The sequence below is a fragment of the Corapipo altera genome, unplaced genomic scaffold (genome assembly GCF_003945725.1).
Source record: "Corapipo altera isolate COAL_440 unplaced genomic scaffold, ASM394572v1 295, whole genome shotgun sequence".
NCBI classification, from domain to species: domain Eukaryota; kingdom Metazoa; phylum Chordata; class Aves; order Passeriformes; family Pipridae; genus Corapipo; species Corapipo altera.
In genome coordinates this window covers 800,491-824,763 of record NW_020884936.1, presented here as the reverse complement: position 1 = coordinate 824,763, position 24,273 = coordinate 800,491, and the positions used below count along the sequence as shown (strand labels likewise).

Here is a 24,273-nt window from a genome sequence, read left to right as displayed (position 1 = left end):
AAAAGTTGGAAGGTTTGTTTTTCCTTCCTCTGTGTGTGTCCCTGTCTCCCAACACTTGGTAACGTAACTCCAGACATCCCCATAAGTTCTATGATGTACAGCTCACCTGCACTGTACAGGAACAAATCCATTTCTTCCATTCCCACGTCATCCTACTTCGTTGCATAAACCCACAGATTAAGTTGGAGCCTTCTGTGAAGTGCCAGAAGAGAAGACTTAACACATATGGGCCAAAGGGTCAGGACTTGGCCATAAATTCAGGAAAGCTTGAGAACATTGGTTTTATGGTCTGTGGGTAAATCAGTGGTGCAGTGTATTGGCAGTGAAGGCTGATTCTTCCTGAAAGTCTTGTGTTTACTGTAAAATGCTGTAGGGTGTGGGTATTCATTATTTTACATCTGACTTTTAACCATTTCATTGGGGGAAACCTGAATTGCAAATAGCAAGAAGGGACAAGATCATCTTGTGCATTGGACAGTGGCATTTCATCCTTTTCTATGCCGTAGCACTCTGCCCTAATCTTGCTTTTCTTCCTTCAAGATTCACCAATGACAGACACACAGGGTTTGATATCCAGAACTAAAGAGAAGTAACATTTCTACTTAGGAGTTTTAACTGTAACAGAAATCAGTGACCACTTTTCTGAGAACAGAAGGGTAACCGATCTGAAAACCCAATGCAGTGACATGAAACACAGACATGGTTATATATGGTCATTTCTTTATCTAGGACAGCAAATTAATATATGTATCTGCAGGCAAGATATATCCATGCACAGTGTGTGTTACAAAACATGCATCAGCCCAAGCAACAAAATATTTAAATCAGATTTACTTCTTGGAAAACCAATTGGATGAATACTGTCCTATTAGGTAATGGAACTGGGGAAGGGTCTGGAGCACAAGACTGATGAGGAGCAGCTGAGGGAGCTGGGGGGGCTCAGCCTGGAGAAAAGGAGGTTCAGGGGGGATTTTCTTGCTCTCTACAACTCCCTAGAGTGCAGCCAGGGGTCCATTTCTTGTCCCAAATAAAAATCAACAGGACAAGAAGAAACAGCCTCAATTTGTGCCACGGGTGGTTTAGACTGGATATTAGGAAAGATTTCTCAACAGAAAGGGTTGTCAAGTGCTGGAACAGGATGTCCAGGGAAGTGGTGGAATCATCATCCCTGGAAGGATTTAAAAGACATGTGAATGTGGCACTTGGGGACATGGTTTAGTGGTGGCCTTGGCAGTGCTGGGGGAATGGTTGGACTCCATGATCTGAGAGGTCTTTTCCGACAGAAACAATATGTGATTCTGTGAAATATCATATAATATTTCAGTAGAATTCTATGAAGCTTTTTCTTTTTAATTAGCAATATAACAATCATGACTGAAATGTAAATTATATTATATGAGACCAGGACTTAAAAACATTGCATGAAATATTTAGAATATTCTGATAAGGAATGTACAGTTCTTCTAGAAACAGACTTTGACAAACACTTCAAGCTAAATAAGGTATCATGTTTCATTCCTTATTCATCCTTCAAATGAATCTGAGAAGCTGTGCTGTCTTTGACAGACTATGTCAGATTTCCCATAGGAATTATCTTTTAAATGCCTGTTCAAAATCTTAAACTTCCTGGTAGACCACATTCTTTACTCAACTAGTTAAATTAATGGATTAATAAAAAAAAAAAAAAAAACACAGGAGAAATTTAATCCAGAACACTGAAATTTTTAAACTATAACTTTAGGAATTTCTCGTACTAAAACCTATTAAATATGGATAATGGCTGATCTTTTTTTCCTAACAGAGCATCTTTTTTTTTAGTGTATTCATGGATCATTCATGGATTTTTTTCTTTATTAGTCTCCCCTGATAACCCTTAGCTTTGACTCCTACCAGTCATTCTAGATAATTTTCTTGATTTATGTGACAAAAAAACCTGTGATGTTTAGGAGAAGCACAGACATTTTTCAGGGATCCTTCCTTCAGCTTTTAGCACTGTAGTGATCCAAACCTTTAGACTACCATGTCCTTCTTGAATAATCTTACCCAAATCAAACCAGGTTTTTACAGCCATTTAAGGGCTGCTTTGATCAGGTGATTGGCACCTTATGAACATGGAGTAGGGGAAAATCAAATTTCTGAAGGACAACTACAAATGCTTAAATGAATACAGAGCTACCAGGAGTTAGCCAGAGGGCAGAGATGGACACAGCAGGGTGTAGGAGATCAGTCACTTCTCTGGTTTGTCTGGGGATAGTCTGGCTCTAGGGAACAACCCCCAGTCTTTGAGAAAAGTGATCCCCTTGGATCCAAATTCCTGGATACTAGAGAGAGTGGAGCAGCTGCTTGTCTCTTTAAAATGAAGCTCTAAGAAACAGCTCTGCTGATGCCATTCAGAAATAGTCTTCTGGCCAGAAAAATACCCCAAAGATGAGACCTCTGGGAACCCTTCAGTTCCAGTGAGATTTGGATGGGAAGGAGCAATGTCTTGCTCAGCCAGAACCCTCCTGATTAAGAGTCAAAACTGTTCTAGGATTTGGTGCATGAATGGGATTTTTTATGCCTAAATTTGGTTGTGCAAAGCAGACATCTGCTCTAAGCCAAACACCTGACCTCCCTCTCTACTCAGTGGGCAGAGGAATGCCAGAATTTGATCCAGTTGAGCTTTAACTGCTTTCTTAAAGTGGGTGTGATTAATTGTCTCGTGGAAACATCTCTTCCTTTCTGCTTGGTAAAGGGAAACAGATTTATAACTTTCAGGTGTATGAAGTAGGACAAAAGCAGGCCAAGTTTCCTGACTCCCATCGATGCTACTAAGAATTAGTAACTCGTGCACCTGGAGGGTCCTTGACCTTTATTGCTTTTTTTTGTGTCTTAATTATCCCTTTCTATATTTCTGAACATTCACATCTACTTAAGATTCTCAAGAATTCAAGTTCCTAAATAATAAGGCCATAAAAGTGCAGTAAATTAGCGAGGCAATCATTTAATCTTGCATATTAATGAAACTTTTTTGTTCTAATGCTGTGAACAGTAACGCCCAAACATTTTAAAATTTTTATCTCAATAATTTTATTACATAACCTAACATTTCCCTGTCAGTGATCTTATTGTTCCCATACCACTAAACAAAATTTGCAACCATGTTTTTAAGTACAAAAATTGCAGTACAAACTGATTGCTATACAAGAAAAGGGCAATAGGGAATATATTTTTAGAAAACAGATAATTACTTGATAATTTTAATATGTAGGAGATATGGATGAGTGGGAGAAGAACAAGAAGAGCTTTAGAGAAAATATTTTCTTTGTGGGACACATTGGTTCACCAAAAAATACAAGTTTATCAAGGCATGAATTGTTGTGCTAGTTTTGTATTATGCTGATAGCAAAAATTATATAATTTAAAAGAATTAATCAATTGATAAAATGGAAGTAATTTTAACTTTGCTGATTCCCAGTTTTTCTCCAGCAGCCATTCAACCTACATTTTGTTGGCAGTGATCTTACTTTCTCTGCCATTGAAAACTCATCCACAGAAAAGCTTTAAAATCTTTATTTGTTGGAATGACAAAGTCAGTAAATTAGAAGTGTTGCTATTAACTTGGGACCTGATTCTGTCAACATTTTTGCAGGTGCCTAATTAATTCATGTAGTTAGGCCCAGAGATGTTAATGGCTCACATTTTTCAGTCTAAGCATATGCATAACTGTTTTCAAGGCCACGGCTCAAGCTACGAAACCAATGTTTAATTTTTCCCCAGAAGTATTGATTTGCTTCTGAATCTAAAATTCATAGCCAATGTCTCTGTGCATAATAAATGAATCATTCTCTATCTGATGCATTTGCAAGCTTTAACTCCAGATACAGGTTCGTGCCTTTGCCTGAATTTTACTTGTAATTCTTTCGCTATTGGGATAAGAATATCCTTCGTTGTACAGGAAATGATAGATAAGAAGGACTGGAGGTTTTTTGTCATGGAGCTCAATAACCTTAACTGGAGAATAATACAGTTTTTAACTCAATTTTCAAAAACTTTACTGCATTAAATGGCCACATATGCATGGAGAAGCTGTAAGTAATAGCATCTTATTAGTTTAAGATGTTTTTTCTTGCTTGTCTAATCAAAAGTGAGCACTGATGTAAAAATGCAGTTGGCAAGCAAGCAATTCATAAAGTAGTTTAATAGCTATTTCCATTTTGAAAGAGCAGATAATGGTCACGTGTAGCAATGTAAATTAAGGACTAAATTATAGCCAGCTCTGCAAAGTCAGAACGGGTGGAAGAGGCTTCCACACCCAGTGGAAGTCATTGTGGTAACACGTGTGGTCAAGTTAATTCAAGAAAATTAATAAAATCTAACTTTCCATCTTAAAGTGATTTAGTTTGCATTTCCCTTGTTTTGTTTCTAAGAACACCCCAGGTGACCATTGCAAAGACTTTACCAAAGTCAAGCTGTATCATATCTGCTTCCCCACCACCACTGATACCTGCCCTGTCAAGGAAAAGATTGTAAAAGTTTGGTGCAACCTGTTTTGACAAATCCTTTGCCTGTCCAACATCTGCTCATTATTTACAAGATAATTAAAAATTAATTGCTCTGCATTATGTTTCGTTTTCTTTCTGGGTACTAAAATTATGTTGAATATTCTATAAATCCCCCTTCCTTTTTTCTCTAGCTTTATAATAATAGGTATATGCTTCCTTTTTTCTTTTTCTAAATCCCTGGTATTTTCACTGTTACTGTTTTTCTTGAGTTCTAAAAGATGGTTCATAAATTGTTTTTATTTTTTCTTAAGAACTACAGGGTAAATTTTACCATGCTCTGATAGCTTGAAGACATATGTAAAACATAAATTTCCTTATATTAATGTAGATGTTCTCCAAACTGCCCATTCCTAATTCTGGTCTGTAGCATCTGCTATTAATTATATCAAATACCTGACCACCTCTGCTAGATAGGAAATTCTAGACAGAAATTTAAGGTTAAATTTAATTTAACCCTAAATATTAGGGGGTTTACCTCCTTTTTGTTGTCATTATTGCATCTCTAGTCTCACTTGTTTTACCCTATGACCCTAAATAATTTCTGTTTTATTCTTTAGGTTTACTTCTTTTCATTGTATTTTGAATGATTGCTTTTTGATAATCAGTCTAAAGACTTCCTTATGCACTCATATTAGTCTCCTACTACACTTTCAAGTGTTCTATTAATTAAGATAATTTGATATATGCACTTATTAATATTCTTCCCAAAACTTCCAGCTCTCTTATGCTTCTTTTCTAATTAGAATGTTTCCCCTCTGCCTGGTAATATTTTGTTAATGTTTACTTTTTTAAAGTCTATTGTTGCTGCCACTTTTTCCTGTTTTCTTCAATATATACCAAGCACATACTGAATATTATCTTCATGGAAGATACAATTTTGTTCTTTCATCTGTGTTCATGAACAAATATATATATGTGTATATATATATGTGTGTGTGTGTGTATACACATAAATAAGATTTGAATCACTGTATCTTGAACTTTAAAGGGTTCTCCATTAATATCCAGTGAGTAATACTTGAGTGCCAGAAACAGCAAGTTTGAGCTCATGGTTGCTGCCACTTGTTCTTCATAATGTAAACTATTCTTGAATCATGTTTTTTTGTGATTTTTACTTTAAACCAGATAGTAAGTAAGATGCATAAAATGTGGTTTTCATTATGATTAAAATAAATTTAAGGATATTCAGTCAAGAAGAAAATGTGGTTTCATGTAACAGTGAAAGTTTCCTTCCTAGGAAAGATTGTCACTGCTCTGGATGAAAATAACACTGGAAATTCCCCTTTGTATTCATCAGTTGTGTTCAAGTTACCAAGAAGTGCATTAAAAATAGGGTCTAGGGAAAAGATAGTCCGGAAAGGTAATATTTTAGCAACAAAAAAGGCAACTGAGTGATTTAGGAATCATCTTTCCCTGTTCTTCCAATTATACTGCCAAAATAGTAAAGCCAGTGGTTCATGATTTAGATACCTAAATGCTAGATTAAGAATGACATGAATATAATGTAAAGATGTCTATTTATAAATCAAGCTTGACCCAAGTTCCTTGAATTCTTTAAAGTTAATCCCACTGGATTTTGTATCCAGGTTTCTAGTGAATCCAGGTTTCCTCCAATATTAAGTTTAAAATTTTGTAGAGGTGTTAATAAGTACAGGAGTGTAGGATTTGGCTGTAAGTTGTTAGAGGACTGATTTGGGGAAGATTTTTGCAAACATGATGTGCAGAAAGTGATTTTACCTTCAAAGGAATCCTGCACAAAATTTGGAGAAAAGCCTCTTGCTACTTCAAGGAATGCCCTGAAACTATTTACAGAAGTAATAATTGCTTTAAGCTATGTATTAAAAAGTTCATACCACAGTTTATAATACTGTTAGCTAATATCTATGACTATTTTTTGTATTATATACATGATGATAGCGAAGAAACAAAAGTTTCAGTTAAGTACCTTCTCAGAAGTAATATGCTTGATTTTGCATTTCGTCCTTTATATAATTATTATTATTCAGTATGAGCTAGACTACAGTTAGTTCTCTAAAAGAGTGGGCATAATGGCTACAGTTTGCTTTGATCACTTGATATAAATATGTACTCTGTTCGTTCCAAGTTGTAAAGCTTTTAAACGTACTTAACTGATTGCTCAGGTGTCTCGCAGTCTTTTAAAAGTTAGTAAATCACGCTTTTTAAAGGAAGCTTTCCATTCTTTCTTGTGCAACTGGGGGAGAGAATGCGAAGACCATTATTTTTCTGCTGCCAGAAAATGTGCCAGAGCCCTGCATGTGCAGCATCGGTACAAACCCATGCCACGAGCCTTCCCGTGTCTTGGAATTGTAAGAACAGCGCGTCCCACATCTGGTGGGAAGTGTCTCTGCCCGAGAGCAGGGGGAGAATGGTCATGAAAGAAGGTGTCTAATCTTCCTTTCGTTGTGTTTGACCCAGTTATGCCGCGTTTTGCTGAGCAAGTGGAGGTTGCCATTGAAGCTCTGAGCGCCAACGTCCCCCAGCCGTTTGAGGAGAACGAGTTCATCGACGCCTCCCGCCTGGTTTACGACGGAGTTCGTGACATCAGGAAAGCTGTTCTGATGATAAGGGTATGTGAAGCACCCGGGGAGTAAAATTTGGGACTGGCAGGGAAGTATCATGTTGGATGAGAGAAACAGAAAAGCTTCTTGGAATCGACCTTGCGTTGTAATAAGCCAGAAAAGCTTGATATTGAAACAAGCGCGAAACAAAAGTATATGCAACAAAAAAGAATTAGTAGATAAAGAGATGAGGTTGTTTTCGTAGATGAACCACAATTAATATGTTAATCACCTCGGAGAAGATTTGGTTGCAACTGCCAATAGATGCAAACTTCATTACTGTTTCCATAGTAATAGAATTAATTTCCCAAGGTCTTCAAAGTTTGTGTAGATTTTTGTTGTTTTGTTTATTTGGGTTCTTTTCCTAATATGTGTGTGCTGCCTAGGATGTGAGGTAGGTCTGGTTAAAATCTAAATGAATAAATAAATTATCTTGCTGCTCCAGTAAGCCTCTGCAGGGATGGTTTTGAATGTTTATTCAGGTATAAATGTGTCATTTCAGTGTTGACTAACCAGTTGATTCAATTTGCTTAGACATCTTTTAATAAAACAAACAAATAAATAAAAGAAACCACAGAACAACATCATTATTATGAGAGTAGGTGTGTGTTGCTTTTCACTGTAGTCTGCAGTCAAAGACTTGAAACATAAAAACAGCAAACCAAACCTAGTTTGGACATGTCTTCAGCAACTGAAACTGTTATTTGAAACCCAAATTACCTAGAATCTGCCCTAATGAGAACCACATACACATAAAGCTGGGGAGAAAATCTAGAGGATTTTTATTTCTTATGAAGCAAATAACAGGGCTAAAACACCAACTCATCCCTTTGAGCAAACAGGTAACATACACTTGTGGTTGGGAGTGTATTATGGCTCTAATGTAAGACTTCAGGCAATTGGAGCACTCCAAAATAGCTTCATTTTAGTCATCTCTCACTATGTATTAACATTTACAGAAAAAGCTTTTGACAGGCTTAATTTTATAACTGTGAAACATAAATTCCATTCTCATTCCCAGTGCTCATCTCGGGTAGCCTGAATTACAGTCATGACTGATGACAGGGGCAAAACCATCCTGTTTCTGGGTCTGCAGCATCAGAGTATTGGCAACTCTTCTGGACTAGGATGGAAATCTTTACTCTAATTACTTCCCTGTGAGAGTGTCAAGGCCCTGGCACAGTTTGCCCAGAGAAGTTGTGGCTGCCCCATCCCTGGAAGTGTCCAAGGCCAGGTTGGACAGGGCTTGGAGCAACCTGAGCTAGTGGAAGGTGTCCCTGCCCATGGTGGGGGGTGGGACTGGATGGCCTTTAAGGTCCCTTCCAACCCAAACCATTCTATGATTCTATGGTTCTATGAAATGAAAGATCTGCATAACAAAGGATCTCCATTTTCCCTCCCTGATTATCCAGTTCCTTAGTCTGTAACAACAGTTTCCAAACTTCTCTTAGGACAAGAACCACTTCTTAGCACATTTGAGTCTTCTTTAGTCATTTGAAATCGCTTCGTGTGGCACAACCATCAGGTGGGATCTCCTATAGAAACACACTTTCCCATCCTCTGCGCAGAGTTCTGTCTTCCAGCACCCTCCTGTACATCAGAGTTGTCCCTGAGAGGTTACCATGAGACTGTCCTGTTGAGATGTTTCTGCTAAGCACAAAGCACCATTTTAAATTCTGGAGGCACATTCACTTATTTCACTTCTGCCTTACTGTTCTGTTTACTTGGAAAGCTGATCAGCATGCAGGCTCTGCAGTCCTCCCAAGTTACTTTTGCAATTGTATTGCTACTACTTTCCACTCGTTGTATGATATGAGTTAATGAATTCTGCTTACCCAGATTAGGAAGATTTATTTTTGCATTCAGACAATTAATGTATTTATGGAGCTAAATGTAGTACTCCATACCCAGGCAGAGAACTAAAGCACATAAATGGACTCATTATCCTTGTGAGTTAACTGGAAAAATCCACATATATAAGCTTACACAGACCAGAGTTTGCTGAATCAGAACCTTATTCTCTGTAGAAAACAAAATTAGTTTCACTTTGAGATACTCATTCCCATCTGAACATGTCACCCTGAAATGGAATGTATAATTAAAGGGTGAGGCATTAAGCTATAGAAGAAAGTTTTTAGAATATTTTTATCTAATAATCTATCAAATCTCATGCACCCCTTTAATTCAGGTTATAAAACTTCTCGAAGAATTATTAAAAAAAACCCCAAAAACCTGACCTTGCAGACTTTTTAGAGCATCTGACACAATTATTTTCAGGTAGTGATTGTTTGTGTGCAAGCCGTGAAAGATTGAATTTATCTGAGATGATTCTCTCATTTCATAGAGTAAATAAAACCACTTTTTAAATTAATTTTGGTTGGTATTATTACTTTTGGTAAGCTGAAGGAAAGGAGGATAATCTCTGTTCTTCTCTTTTTCTTTCACAAGGGGAGAATTTATTTTCCCTCTGGAGGAGAAAGGAGACTCATTTTTTCACTGAGGACTGTTATTATGAACTACACAGAAGAAATAATCCCTTCCACAACTTAAGAAGTAGTATAAATGAATTTAAGAGTCTAATTATAGAACCGAAAAATAAAATAGAAAATAATAATTTCATTCCGACATCTTTTCTATTACTGTGTAGGGATTAAACTACACTTTGTTTTTTCACAGCTGTTTATGAAATTCCCTCAGTTATTAGATAGAAACCCTCTCTGCAGTTAGGAGGAATCACAATGGCACCTTTTCTCATTTTTATGTCTCTCTGAGGCCAGTTTGCTCTTTTCACACATGGCCTTTGCTGTTAGAAACCTTGCCTTTAGTGGCATCTACATTAACCTCAGTGTTACATCTGTTTGGGTCAGGAGTGCATTTTTGGAGCCAATCTCCAGGTGCTCCTTCTTGCTGTATTTTTGTTCATTTTACAGAGTAATCTTAGAGCACAGAAACTTGATGCTTTGGGAGGATGTGCTCTGTGAGCACCTTAGGACCCGAGGGAATGGCCTGAAGTTGTGTCAGGAGAGGTTTAGGTTGGATATCAGGAAAAGGTTCTTCACCCAGAGGGTGGTCAGGCACTGGAACAGGCTCCCCAGGGAACTGGCCATGGCCCCAAGGCTGACAGAGTTCAGGAAGCATTTGGAAAATGCTCTCAGGCACATGGTGGGATTTTTTGGGGGCCTGTCTTGTGCAGAACCAGGAGTTGGACTCGATGATCCTTGTGGATCCAACTCAGGGTGTTCTATTTTACAATTCTATGATTAACTGCATTTCTGTTCTATCTTTAAGGGACTTTCAGTCCATGAGAGAAGACTACAATGAGTCTGAATAAAAATGGAATGAGGGCAGTGTGGGGTCCTTATCCCCAGACTGTTTGGATGTATTAATGCCCTTCCACTCTTTCCACACTTGTCAGTAGAGGTTTAGCCATCATCACCTGTGGGGCAGCCACTGTGGAGAAACCCAAAGTGCTGTAACTTTTCAGGTCCTCTGGAAAACTGGATCTGATGCAGAATCCCATCATCTTTTGAAACAGCCAAAGGGTGTTATGGGGTCCACTGTCTGCATTGACTGCCTGCTGCTTCTCAGACTGAATTTGAAGTGTTAGATTTACTGTAAATCATTAAACAACCGAAGACCTGCAGTGAGAGAGGTTCTCTGACTTAGGCACTCAGGTACTGCTTTCACCTGAATCACTCAAGCTTCAATTGTACCAAAACAAATGAGTGTGGAGTTGGATATAAAAGTATATTATAAGGTCTACTTTTTTTTTTTCTCCTTATCTTTTAGAATTAAAGGGCGTTTTTCTGGTAAAAAATGGGGGAGTATTTTTTCATCTTTTCAGTCTTTCCTCTCATTACAAGGTTAGGTTGACTTGGTGTTCACAGTGTTGAAATTCTTATAATTGCATCTTACAATTTCTAAGTGCATACAGCAGTGTAGCATAGTGGGGTTTCTATCTTCATCGTGTATATTTGAGTTGGTGAAATATGAAACAAATAGCATTTATAAATCTGCATATATATGCCATTTTATGACTTATACTTGTATAATTCACATTTTTATACAGCAATCACAAAAGAAAAAAAAATATAGTGATGGAAGGTATTTTATTTGGAGCAAGCTCTTTACTCTCACAGTCAGAGAGATATTTAAACAAAATATTCCAGTGTCTGGAAGTTAAAAGTCACCATATTCATATTAGAAATAAAACATACATCTTAAAAGAGAAAGTATGTGTTTACTGGGTGATTTATCTGGGATTGTGAAAGAATATTCTTCACTGGCAGAATTCATCTGAATGAGATGAATGAAGAATGCTCTTTGTGTAGTAGAGATACTCTATTTGAAAAAGAAGTTGTCCTGGGAAGTCTTATGGCCTGTGCTACAAACCAGACAGACTAAAAATGATGAAAATGGCCCAGTTTTCTGCTGAAATCAGTCAGCTCATAAAATCTATTAGTTTTGAAAATTACTGTAGCTTCTCCTGCCACTGGAGGTTGTTGGTTTTGTTTGGAAACAAGTCTCAAATCCATGTTTCCTACATTTGTGTGACCGTAAGTCCATGTGTCTGCAAGATGGATTCAGTCCTTCCATCCTCTAAATCAGAAAAACTGAGTTTCAAACTCTGCTGTCGTGGAAACTAGGTTTTAAATACCAAGGTCCTGTTAGTTGTACACAAAAATTAGAGTTGTTATGGTGCGTTTAGAAGGCCCTGCTAAGAGTAGAAGTCTTTAAGTCAAGGAACTTCAATATTTCTTTTTATACCTTTGTGTCTAAACAAAAGGGAGATTCTATTCTATGTGGGCTGTGTCTCCAAGAGATCAGCTAAAACAAAGCAATGGTGCAAGGCTGAAAAGCATGAAGATGTTTGAAATGGCATCAGGCAGACTCCAGTCCCTCCCCTCAATGAAAAATGTAACTATCTGGGGAAGAAAATGAGGATGTTAAATTCACCACACTTAAAAACTTAAAGAGAGTGAAATGAATCTGAAAGATCATTTTGAATTATATTCACATGTACAGAAGAGAAATATGGAGATGTCTTCTGCTTGGAGTGTATTAATAACAGTTGCATTACTGGTCCTTTTGGTTTACACTACATTTTCTCCAAGTTCAACATCTATACCCATTAAATTTCAGTCTTTGAAAGACCACAAATGTTAATGTTAGGAGTGTCAAACAACAACAGCAATACATTTTTTTCTGAATCTTTCTTTAAGAGTAAATCCTTGAATAGAATTTTCAGAATATTTTTGCTTTTTAAGGGACATCCTCATGGATGTCCTTACTGGTTACAGTGTTGAGACGTGTATTTTGAATGTTACACCCTTACTTTACTGAAGTCTGACTATGAAAGCCTGGAGGAGGGCTGCAATTTATTTTTTTGTATTCTTATTTATAAAAGTGGAGATAGAAGAAACTAAGAGGAGGATATTTGGGGGTGAAAGGATACAGGTGTTACAATGACCAGTGAAACTGGGTAGTTGAATGGACTTGGAGGATGCCAGCTGGTTTATGAAGAAGGGGTTGAAGCTCTCTACCCTATTCCTCTTTGTCACAGGAAAGTGCAGGCAGAGCCCTATGATAGAAAATACTCACTTTGCTCAGGGAGTTGTACGATTCTCTTTGTAGCTTGTTTGTTTGTGACAGATTTTAAGTTCACACCCTGACCTCAGGCAGCTGAGCAGAGAAAATAAAGTGATTAAAGGTGATTGGAAAAGAAGACCATTGGTCATTTTAATGATGGGTACCAATCTTTCTGTTTTTCCTGTGCCAGTAGAGAGAAGATAAATTCATTTCTCATCTAAACTTCTCGTGCTGTCTGTCCTGTTACACACACTGTTTGTACATGTCTTTCTTCAGAGACACGGTCTGAGTTCCATTACCACACTGTCACACTTGGTTATTTCTTCCTCCAGCACTCAGCATCAAAACACATATTTAATTCATACTCTTCAAGCCAAATGAAGATGGCTGTGTTTTACTCTCCCCATCATGTGCACTTCACCATGCAGCTCCAAACAGTGATGTGCACTTCACGTTGGAAGCCAGGCTGGAATATAAACACCGCCAAAAGACTTCTCCACGTTATGTTAGAGGGTTTGGAGCGGTTCCTAGTGACTGAGCATCTTCAAGACAGAGCTGTAATGACAACTGGCAATGATTAGCACCTCTGCTAAAAAGCTTGACGTTGCCTCCAAGCATGGAATGCCAGCATGGATGATTTCTTCTGTAATGGCCTTCGAGATTGACACTGGGGGCACACGGGGGTATCCAGTAAGGTGATACAGTTACTGTGATCTTCTTCTTCTATCACCATTATCCTGTATTGTACCTACAGAAGTTACTCATGTTGTACTAGAGGCTATTCAGTCATAAAATGGAATATGATCTTCTTTCTGAAGACTCTTTTTTTTTTGCACCATCTATAATAAATATGGTACGAAATAGTGATTTTAATTATACTGTCTCTCTGTATATACATAAGGAAATTTTTTTCTGCTAATTTTTTGCTAGAAGAAGAAAAAGCCCAAATAAACATATCCATCAGTTATTTTTTTTTTTTCCTCCCTCCCTCTGAAATTTTAAACAACCTGAAGCCTGCATATATGTAACTAGATTTAACCAATCTGCTTAGAGACCCTCACACCATTTGCAGCACCAGCAATGGAGGTAACATGGTTTCAGTCAGGGGATGAGTCAAATTCCAAAGCCTTGTATCTGAAAAGAACCATGTGACTTAACAAGATAACACAGGTTATAAACTTTATATTTGTTTGAAAACCAGTTGACATAATTTACAATTTCTTTTAATGGGAAATCTCTTACTTGTTTTGATAAATTTTTCTTCCAGGATGTCAGTTGCTTTTTCCCAGATATTTACTTTCTCTTTTGAAGATTACATGTAGCTTCCAGTAATATAATAGTATTAGTGTCCATTTATATAAGAAATAACATTATTTTGAAATACAGCATTCTGATTGTTAGTGTTTCCAAAGGATATTTGTTCCTGGAACTGCATTCATCATGTTAACAGAGTTAAGAGAAATTGCAGTAAGAAAAGTTGTGGCAAGGTAATGACAAATGTTATTTGTAAAGAAAACTAGAGCTGAAACAACTTAATTTTTAAGACAATTCAATTTCAGTTCCTGACTGCTTGGGCAGACAAGTTCATTTAAAAGGGAAACAGAACAGCATTTCCTGGGCAAGGGATCGATGAAATAAGAGCTTACTGTGCATAGGACTTTTTCTGTATTCTTTCTAAGCTTGTCATCTCCTCTCTTTGGCCTTCTCTCCCTGTCTCTCTCTCTCTAGACCCCTGAAGAGCTGGAGGATGATTCAGACTTCGAGCAGGAAGATTATGACGTTCGCAGCCGAACAAGTGTACAGACTGAGGATGACCAGCTTATTGCTGGCCAGAGTGCCAGGGTGAGTGTAAACCCCACATAAAACATTAATGTCTGTATAGCCACCAATAAAAAGCTGTGCCTCAGAAAGTAAAGGCAGTGATTTCCAATCTTCAGGGTCATTTAAGAAAGGACAGAACCAACCTGACCCAAGTGATGAAAGTTCGTGTCGCACCTATTGGAGTAGCACTGATTTCATTGAATGATCTTCCTGAGGCTTTTGTGGTGCCTTGTGTCAGCTGTTTGCTCCAGCTACTGCTGTAAGAGGAGGCTTTGCAAGTTTGGAATGTGCTGAAGTCCGTGGGAGTAGTCACCAATTTAAAAAAAAAAAAAAAAAATCCCATCAGGGCACCATGTGCTGTATCCAGAGAAATCTTACATTAGTCATGTTTCCCAGTGTGCAAACCTGTCAAGAAGGTCTGTTTAAGCTACCGAGTAGTCCCTGTAATTTAATTGTAATTGAAGACATTTGCTACTGAGTCAATGTAATTTTGCCAGGGTAATTACATCATGATAAACTCCAGTCATTGTGATTTGCGACCTCGGCTTGTGCACGGGGATTGCAAATGAAGCTGATGAGTGCTTCAGGGGTCACAGGTGCTGGGGAAGTGAAGTTTGTTAACACTCAGGAATATTCCCGTTAACACTCAGGAATATTCCCGTTAACACTCAGGATTATGCCACCCTCTGATGAATGTTTACTTCATAGTGAATAGGCTGCTCATATCAGATTATTAAAAAACCCATCACAATATAATTGGAGGGAAAAATGACATCGTGAAAATATATTTGACTGGAAAGAGAGTTTAAAAAATAAGCCTTAAACATTTTCCAGCAGAGAAGCAGTGGGGAACTGGGACTTACCTGAATGATTTCCATGGCTGTTTCACACAAGTCTGTGGTTTCTTCTGATGTATCCTCACACACTTAAACAAACACTAGCAAAAGCTGGTAGCTGGAATGGGTATTTCTTACCTTGGATTCTGGAAGAGGATTTTTAGGGCTGAGAACCTAAAGATCAAAAGGCAATGATGCTTTGAAAAATTAATTCAGAGCAGCAGGACAGAGGAGTTTTTAGCTGCTCTAGGACTCAGAGTATGTTGGAACTTAGCATAAAGATTTTACACCCTGAAAAGAAACAGAAGAGTTACACAAATCTAAAAGAAGGTTACTTAAAAGTATGGGAGAAATGTGAGACATGGAACCAGTGTAATGAGCTTCTTTTTGTCTTAATTTCCATGAATATTGAACACAGATGGTAAATAAATCATACCATGTATCAGAAAAGCTGTATTTCTATCACTAAATCACAAGGACATAATACATATATTCATTTCAATCTACATGAAGAGAGATGGATTGTGGGTCCCATCCCAGAGAGCTGAGTGACCAGGAACTGACAGTGAAAACCATGCAGTACCAAGAATTTCAGAATGATACCTGGATATCTCACTCTGAGAAGGATGACAGAACTGTGTTCTGGAGGGAGATGACTATCTTTTGTGATTTTTATATTTTAAAAAGCATAAAGTGCTTTCTGTTATATTTAAAGACTTGACTACTAAAGTAAGTTTCAGGTACAGCAGAATTGAGGTACAGTACAGAGTATTCTATCAAATTTCATAGTCTTTTCCATTTTTTGGCTACATTTTGGACTGGTAGCATGTCATCTTTTCTTGATCTGAAAACCAAGTAAAGACTGCAGTAATTTTTTACTAAGAATTGAGTTCACCTAGGGACTTAGGAGTCTTAAATTCTACTACATTTATTGCAGTTATTCTTATTGCTGCACTTAAAACCTTCTGCTTTGATCAGCTGCAAACACTGTATAAACATAATACATTATAAGGACAGTTCCTGAATAACATAGATTGCAATATGTCAGAGGAAGCAACAAATGACAAAAACCTAAAAGGAAAACATGCTAAGCAGAAGCTGCCCATTCCACACTCTGCAGTGACTCATTGAAATGATTCTGCTAAGTGGAAGAGTATCTTATTTGAACCGTTTCTGCAGAAAATATTCAAAACATTTTTATTTGTGGAATGTAATGGATTTCTTTAATATGTTTACTCCATAAAGCTGTTAGTATTTCAGTAGAAAGGCTTGTGTTGGCCTTCAGTGGAAATAAAACTGGAATGAATGAGTTGCATTTGCTGTAGGATATGGCTGCTTTGAAAGCACCTCACCAGCTGGAACAGAAATATTAAAACACTGTATACCAGTTTAAAGCGTGTGCAGGTGAAGCTACCACCAAAAGAAACGGCAGGCAAGACATTCAGATCCACTTCCCAAATTTTACCACTCCTATCATGTTCTCTTTAGTTAATTCATCAGTTCTAGGGTTTTATGTGTATTTTATCTATTTATTTATTGACTTGACTTACACAGCATTTTTCTGTGAAAGAACTTTTATTCTAACATTTGAAACTGCTGAGTTACATTGATAAGACCTAATTAAAACTCGTGTTGAATTTTAATTTGATTAACTTGCAAATTTCTCATTTTCTGATCTAGTGTTTATAACCCTTTTTCATTTCAGTTTTGGAAAAGGTCAATTATGAACTTTTAAAAGCCAAGAGCATTTTAAGAATATGTAGAAAAAAGACTTCAGCTGATTGAAAGTGACATAAACAAGAAAAAAATGTAATGACACTTAAATATGTGTCACACCCCATTAAATGCATAATGTGGTCTTCAGAACCCCTAAAGCCAAATAGTGACTTAACTTGGAAATCATTATTAGAAGTGTCCATTTGATCTTCAAAAGTAATTATTATAGTTTTTTAGGGTTTTGGTTTGGGTTTTCTTTTTTTTTTTTGAGAGGGCAGGGAACTTTCTGCTTTCTTGATGTCGAGGCAGATTAGTACCAACCTGTGTAGTGCCTTTTTGCATATTGTCCAAGAGACAGAACACTAAATATCATTAAAAGACATGTTTGTTACAAATCACTGGGAAATGTATTATCTTGCATGTCATAGCTTATTTTAGTGTTGGGTTAATCAGAAACTTGGATTTCTGACAGAGAATGAGACTAGGGGAGACACTGGCAATTCAGTCTGCCTTTTCCCATAAATGTCCTTCATTTTATTCTTCCTGGAAGTTAAGATTTAATAGGAATTTAATCCTCCTGTATCAACTGGTGAATAATCTGTATGTCATATAATTTTTATCATCTTGAAGGTGTAAGAAGAGCTATAAACATGCTGTGGATTTTGGCTTTGCCTGTCCTAACAGAAATCAAATGCTTCCTGGATTTTGCTTGGCATCTTCAACTCCCGTGTAAAGCAACTGAAGCTCTGCTTGCCATTTGGACCACTGGAAATGTCAAGTTTCTGGCTTCCTTTTTTCATGCCCAACTTCTGCTTTTTCTCTAGGCTATCATGGCTCAGCTTCCCCAGGAGGAGAAGGCTAAGATTGCTGAGCAGGTAGAGATATTCCACCAAGAGAAGAGCAAACTGGATGCAGAGGTGGCAAAGTGGGATGACAGTGGTAATGACATCATTGTGCTGGCAAAGCAGATGTGCATGATCATGATGGAAATGACAGACTTCACTAGGTAAGGACAAAATAACCTGCACTGAGGAGTCCAGATATGCCACATCTTTTCTTTTCTGTTCGATTTGTAGCCTGTTGAGATGATTTCCTGCATTTTTGGAGGTGCAAAGCCAAGTAACACACATCATATACAGTGGGATGTGTTGTTTAGTTCTCTACGCACAACAGCTCTGGATATTTCTCCAAACAGGATTAACCACATGAAGTTTTTTGTCCTGTTTGTGAATCTCTTTTAGTTGCAGATCATCTTGAATTTCAGCAGCAAAGTTAGTCTGTGACCTTACAGACACTCCACTGACATTTCGTTTAGTACCCATCTAAATGCATGTGCCTCTCTGAACTTTCAACATTTCACTGCAATTTGTGTCAATCAAAAATAATGGCAAAACTATTTATATGATTTTGAACACTGAACTTCTTTCAAAAAAAAAAATTCCAAATTAAATGAAACCGTTTTGATCTAATATTCCATGGGAGTCTGTTTTTTTGTTTTCATTTCTTTTCTGTATTGATATCTTGTTCTTCTCTAATTGGAAAGCATCAAAAGGCCATTCATTAATGGCATAATGTAAACAGAATTATTTTGTTAAACTGTAGTCATAGTGTTAAACACACCAGGGACAACATTTTACAAGATTCTTTGAATTACAAATCATCATAATAAATTAAATTTTGTTTGGTGTTTATTTTTAATGGGAGTTGAAACATTTCAATGGTATCTGTCAAAATGTGATTGCCCAAAACTGGACAAAAATCTTCATGTTTTCCTTTAGAATTAAAATAAAGCATCCATTTATTCATCTCACTGTGTTCCACAGAGAAGCTGTGACTGCCCCATCCCTGGAAGTGTTCCAGACCAAACTGGATTGGTCTTGGAGCAACCTGGTCTAGTGGAAGATGTCCCTGCCCATGGCAGGGGGTTGGAACAGGATGATCTTTAAGGTCTCTTCCAACCCAAATCTTTCTGTGACTCTATGATTTCTTAATCTCCAGCTGATCTCATGCCTTGTGTCTGAAACCTTCAAACCACATCAGAGGAGCCAGTCTCTACATTTACAGCCTGTAGTTCACACATACCTGAGAGAGAGAGAGAGAGAGAGAGAGAGAGAGAAGGAGTGTGTATAAATAACATTAATTTTCAAATAACTTGACTATTTGCATAGATAGTTAATTGATAATAGGCAACAGCTAACATTTTTATCCATTTTAAATTTAATTATGCCCACAGAAAGTTTGCTTACTTTAATGGATTACTCCTATACTTGCTCCAAGCTGTCATTCTCTCCACTTACTTGTTTTCCTCTCAGTTTGTGCTGTTCTTTTTGCAGTAGATTCACCACCCCTGGATACCAAATGTTAGGGTAGAACCTCCTGTGAAGGGTGATATTTTACAGGATTCTGAATTACTTATGTATTTGTATTGTCTTGGGACTCTGATCCTTCTGACCAAAAAAAAACAGTATGAAAAACTGCCCAAACAGTGTTTCATGGAAGGAAGAAATGATGTTCTAAAGACACAGCCCAGAATATGAACATTTCATGCAACCTCCTGGACAACCTTTGATACACTGATCATGGAATTGAAAGTTTTGTAATTACATTTCCCAGCATCAAAAGAACAGAACTAATAAGAGAATGAGAGAAAACTACTGTCACATTTGAAGTAAATAAAAAAAAAAAATCAAAGTGCACCTCGGTCAGCATCAGATTCGATAACAACTTGTTTAATATATTCCATTAAAACAGAACAAAGCCTATCACACCTTTCTGGTTGACTGTAACCTCAGCAGTGTTAAAATAGAATAATTTTTCAAATGCATGGAGTTTGTGACAGCAAGATCTGCTCATGTAATTAATGTAGAAACATAAGAGGTCACCAAGAAGGACTTTTCTGCAGTTTAAGTTCACCAGAAGTGGGATACTTTTATTTCATTATCTGTTTAAGGTGGAAATGGAAGTATAGAAAGAAGATTAAAGTGGAAATATGTTTCAACATGTTATTCTTGGCATTATAGATTGTGAAAAAAGGAAAATGTTATGCTTAGAAAAAAATTTCTTCTGGTTCAATTTTTTAAAAGCATTATGTTTGATCATTTTTCAAATTAAAAAAAAAAAGGAAATTAAACTCACTTCCAACTGAGCCATTCTCAGGAGCAGCAGCAATTTGATTAGTACAAACAGGATTAAAGTTTTGACTGTGAAACAAACTCAGAAAAGTCTGTGGTGACTTTTTAATTTTTGTCTTAATGCACTTTGGTTACTTTATAGACTAAAATGAGAGTTTCGTACATCATGTTAAAAATATAGTGAAAGATCAATCTTGAAGCTAATTATACATGTTTTAAGTGTAATATTTAAATATAATATAAGTATTCTGCTTCGCATGTCTTTATTTTCCAGCAGAAAAAAAAAACTACTAAAAAAAAGTTTTCTAAAATGTGACATTCTTGCCCTAGACGTGATAGGCTTAACATTTAGCAATTGCTTGGGAATCACATAATTTTTGAATAGTTGTGTATTCCAGAAAGAGCTTAATGAGCACTTAAAAATGCATATACTTTTAAGTACAGCTCATGTGCTTGAAGGCACCATCACACTAAATTGCTGGTGAGGCATTTTGTAAGGGAGAGGAAATGCAGCAGACCGATTTCTTAATCAAACTGTACTATAAAGTAGTTAAAAGGTGAGATTCTAATAAATTAAGAAGTCATTCGTGTTGCTATTTTAAAATCAAACGCTAAACAGGGTCACTAAAACTGTTGCCTCCCATGATTTATGTAGGTTGTGCGTAATTGTCTTGTATTTCACAGAGGCAAAGGCCCCCTGAAGAACACATCAGATGTCATTAATGCAGCCAAGAAGATTGCAGAGGCAGGATCGAGGATGGACAAATTGGCACGGGCAGTAGCTGATCAGGTAACCACAAAAATGAGCAGAAATGCAATGTGGCCTCTGTAGATGAGTTGCCTTTTGCGGGAAGAGGTTATCTTTACTTGGCAGAGAATCACCTGCTGGAAGTCACCACCTGGACACTGATCTACCCATCGAATAGCAGTTTTTCTGTACCTATCAGTTGGGTTTTGCAGTACAGGAAAGTCACAAACAAGTCTCTCTAAAGCTCAAAAATGCCTGACCTATTCCACCTCATTCCTGGGCCCAGATGTTGTGTTAGAATTAGACTGACAGAGACTCTCATTTAGGTTAGAAAAGACCTCTAAGATCATCGAGTCCAAAATTTATTTGCTGTTGTGGAAGCAGTAGAGACTCAGATGCTCTGTTACCTTTACCATATGCCTTGGAATCCTTGCTTTCTTTTCAGCTCATTCTTTCAGCAACTTCCCTTGATATGGCACATTTCTTCTTCAATGTTCCTTGACTCCCAGTTTCCTGCTTTGCATCAGGCTATTGTGAGTATTTCACCTTAACAGGCCCCTGGTCCCTGTTCTGTGTCCTCACTCCCAGTACCAAACTCATATCACAACTGGAAAGATGAACTCACTAGATATATAATTTTTCAGATTGGATTCCATCTGGATCCATCTGGAGAGCGAGAGGAAGCAGCATACTAAAAGTCAAGAGCCAAATTTCAAATCCAGGTCCTAGGTAGTTAATTTTAGATTCAGGCAAATTAAATTTGACTATTTTTTTCACTTGTAAACTTCCAATAGTTCCTTTCCTCTCGTTATCATCAGGAGAAAATCCACTGGAAGTGGGAACCGATAACTTCCTTGCTTCTAATCTTTCTCTTCACAATAAGTATGTCTTTTTCTTCTCCAAGAAAGAATGTAATAGTGTGTAACATACCCTACCATGGAATAGGAGCTAAAATGGCAAGAAACCTGAAGCTGCCCATTTTCCTACAACCTTGGAAATTTTGGGTTTAGAGTTTCTTCGTTATGAGCAGGCATTTTCTCCTGTAGTTAACCCATTCCAATCCTTTGAAAGTAGCATCTGTTCATTTTAGCACAAGAAAGAAGAAATCCATCTGTCAGCTGATGAAATTCCTAGTCTGAAGTATTTGCAGAGGTGGAATATTTTAAAGAAAGAAACACAAAGAGACTTGTTATGCTTAGAGTGCATTGGCTTGAGTCACATTTTAAATTTCAGAGGACTGTAACACTTTAATAATAAACAGTGAAAGCACTTTCAGAATGAATTATTTGTTTTAATGCTTGCACTTTAATGATATTTCACAGAACTTTAGAGACCCTCATGCAATATAAACTTTTTATGGACAGTTGCATTTTTAATTATTGTTCCAATGAGAGAACTCTTACATTTTTTCACTCCAAGGTGCTTATATTTAAAACCTTGACAGCTCTCTAGAATTATTGCTTTAAAAATTCATTTCTTTCAGTTCATAGACTTCAAGAATAGGGTAAATATTTTTGTATTAAATTGGCACTGGTAGGGAGAAAAGGTTTCTTAGGGATTCATGTCTGAAAGATGTGGCGTCTGTCTGAGGAAAAGAGGCTTTGTAGCATTACCATAAGTGTAGGGCACATTTAACCTGACAGCCACAATGGACCTCCAGCTTTGTTTCTTGTTAGTTTTAAAGGGAGAGAAAAAAGCAAAGTGACTACTTTCAGGGTTATAGACAACAATATATACAACTGGTTCATCATGAACTCATTCCTGGGCAGCATTATCTGCTGGGTTAGAGCAGCGATCTCAAGTCAGAGGCTGTGATACTGTTGGCTCATGTGTGTTTAATTCTATCAGTTTTTCTTGAAATGCTCTGATAATATTTTTTTTAAAAATTGAGCATAGACTTTGTAAGATGCTAAGAAGGCATATTTGGAATCTTTGTTCCCCAAGCTATGCATTCAAAGGGTATTCAAAGGGCATTTATTGGAGACATGCTGTTAGCAATGAACCCTTTTAGCACTGTTTCATCAGAGTGAATTACAGAGGTCTGTTCTCTTGAGGCAAGACTTTGAATATTAACTACAAGACTGTTGTTTATTATGCTCTTGATATTGTGGGGGAAGATGCAGTTTCTATTAAGAGTCCCAGGGACTATGAATAAATTTTACTTGGGCCTTTTCTAGTTATATTGATTATAAAACCCTCACAGTGTCTAGCACATTTGACCTAATCTAATCTGTATCAACACACATTTGGGATTGATTCACAGTATCTTAAAGTACAGGACTGTAGACAGCATTCCCTCTAGGATGGAGAACTATCCCTTAGACATGCAGAGGGACCAGCTTAACTCACTGTGTTCTTGAGAAGGGCTGCAATACTGGTGTCATTTGCTGAGATACTCTGCAATATATCGCTCACACTTCAGTAAATAATTTCTCTCTGGCACAGGTTAAGGCATTTCAGCATCAAAAATAAGATTGCCAAATCTGTCATTACCAAACCCAAGCAGCCTCACCTCTGCCTCCCAAGTCCTTCAGGTGTCAGTGAGAGATCTGGTTTCTGCCAAGCCTGAGGCAGAGCTGTGTCCTCTGAAGGTCTGCACAAATGCCAGGGAAGATGGCAACACAGGCAAGAGTTGGCATTAGAGAACTGGGTTTGTCTGGACTTTAACTGGTCCACGTTGTGGAGTTTCAGGTCAAACCTGGTCTTTTGACTTCTCAATAGATTCTTCAGTACAATCTGATATCATAAGTAAATACTCACAGTGATCATATTATTGTCATTGCCTTTCATTAGTGACTGACAGAGAGGTTTCATCTCTCTCCAGAAAGGTATAGTGCATCTCCAGGCTACAATTCATAAATATTGAGTTAAATTAGAGACAGAGTTTGAGTTTTCACATTTCATCAAGTACATCATGTAAAGACAAAGTGGAATAGATCCATCTAATACACACACGTTGCCTCTGTCTGGTGACCTGTCTCCAATCACATAAACTCAGCTACAATCTAATGATATATTTCTTTCATTCTGCAGTGCCCAGACTCAGCCTGCAAACAGGACCTGCTGGCCTACCTGCAGCGCATTGCCCTGTACTGCCACCAGCTCAATATCTGCAGCAAAGTGAAGGCAGAAGTTCAGAACCTGGGAGGAGAACTCATTGTATCAGGGGTAAGCTGGGATTTGTATTTAGCCATTTATGTTTCCCACGTAGCACTTGAAAGGGAGCATTTTTGATTGCAGTAATACACAAAACAAAAATCCACTGATTCATAAGCAAGCTTTTTAAAAATGTTATCACCATTATTCCAG

The 24,273-nt window shown here is 37.3% G+C and overlaps 1 protein-coding gene across 5 annotated transcripts in view; it reads left to right on the top strand.

The window, feature by feature from the left end:
• The window catches only part of CTNNA2 (catenin alpha 2), a 505,236-nt gene that overhangs the window by 452,920 nt on the left and 28,043 nt on the right, over positions 1–24,273 (top strand). For all 5 annotated transcript variants that reach the window (XM_027660541.1, XM_027660548.1, XM_027660542.1 and 2 more), the window contains 5 exons: positions 6,981–7,132; positions 14,441–14,554; positions 17,910–18,091; positions 20,901–21,006; positions 23,998–24,132. In XM_027660541.1, coding sequence (XP_027516342.1) covers positions 6,981–7,132; positions 14,441–14,554; positions 17,910–18,091; positions 20,901–21,006; positions 23,998–24,132 — 689 coding nt within the window. The remainder of the gene's footprint in view (positions 1–6,980; positions 7,133–14,440; positions 14,555–17,909; positions 18,092–20,900; positions 21,007–23,997; positions 24,133–24,273) is intronic.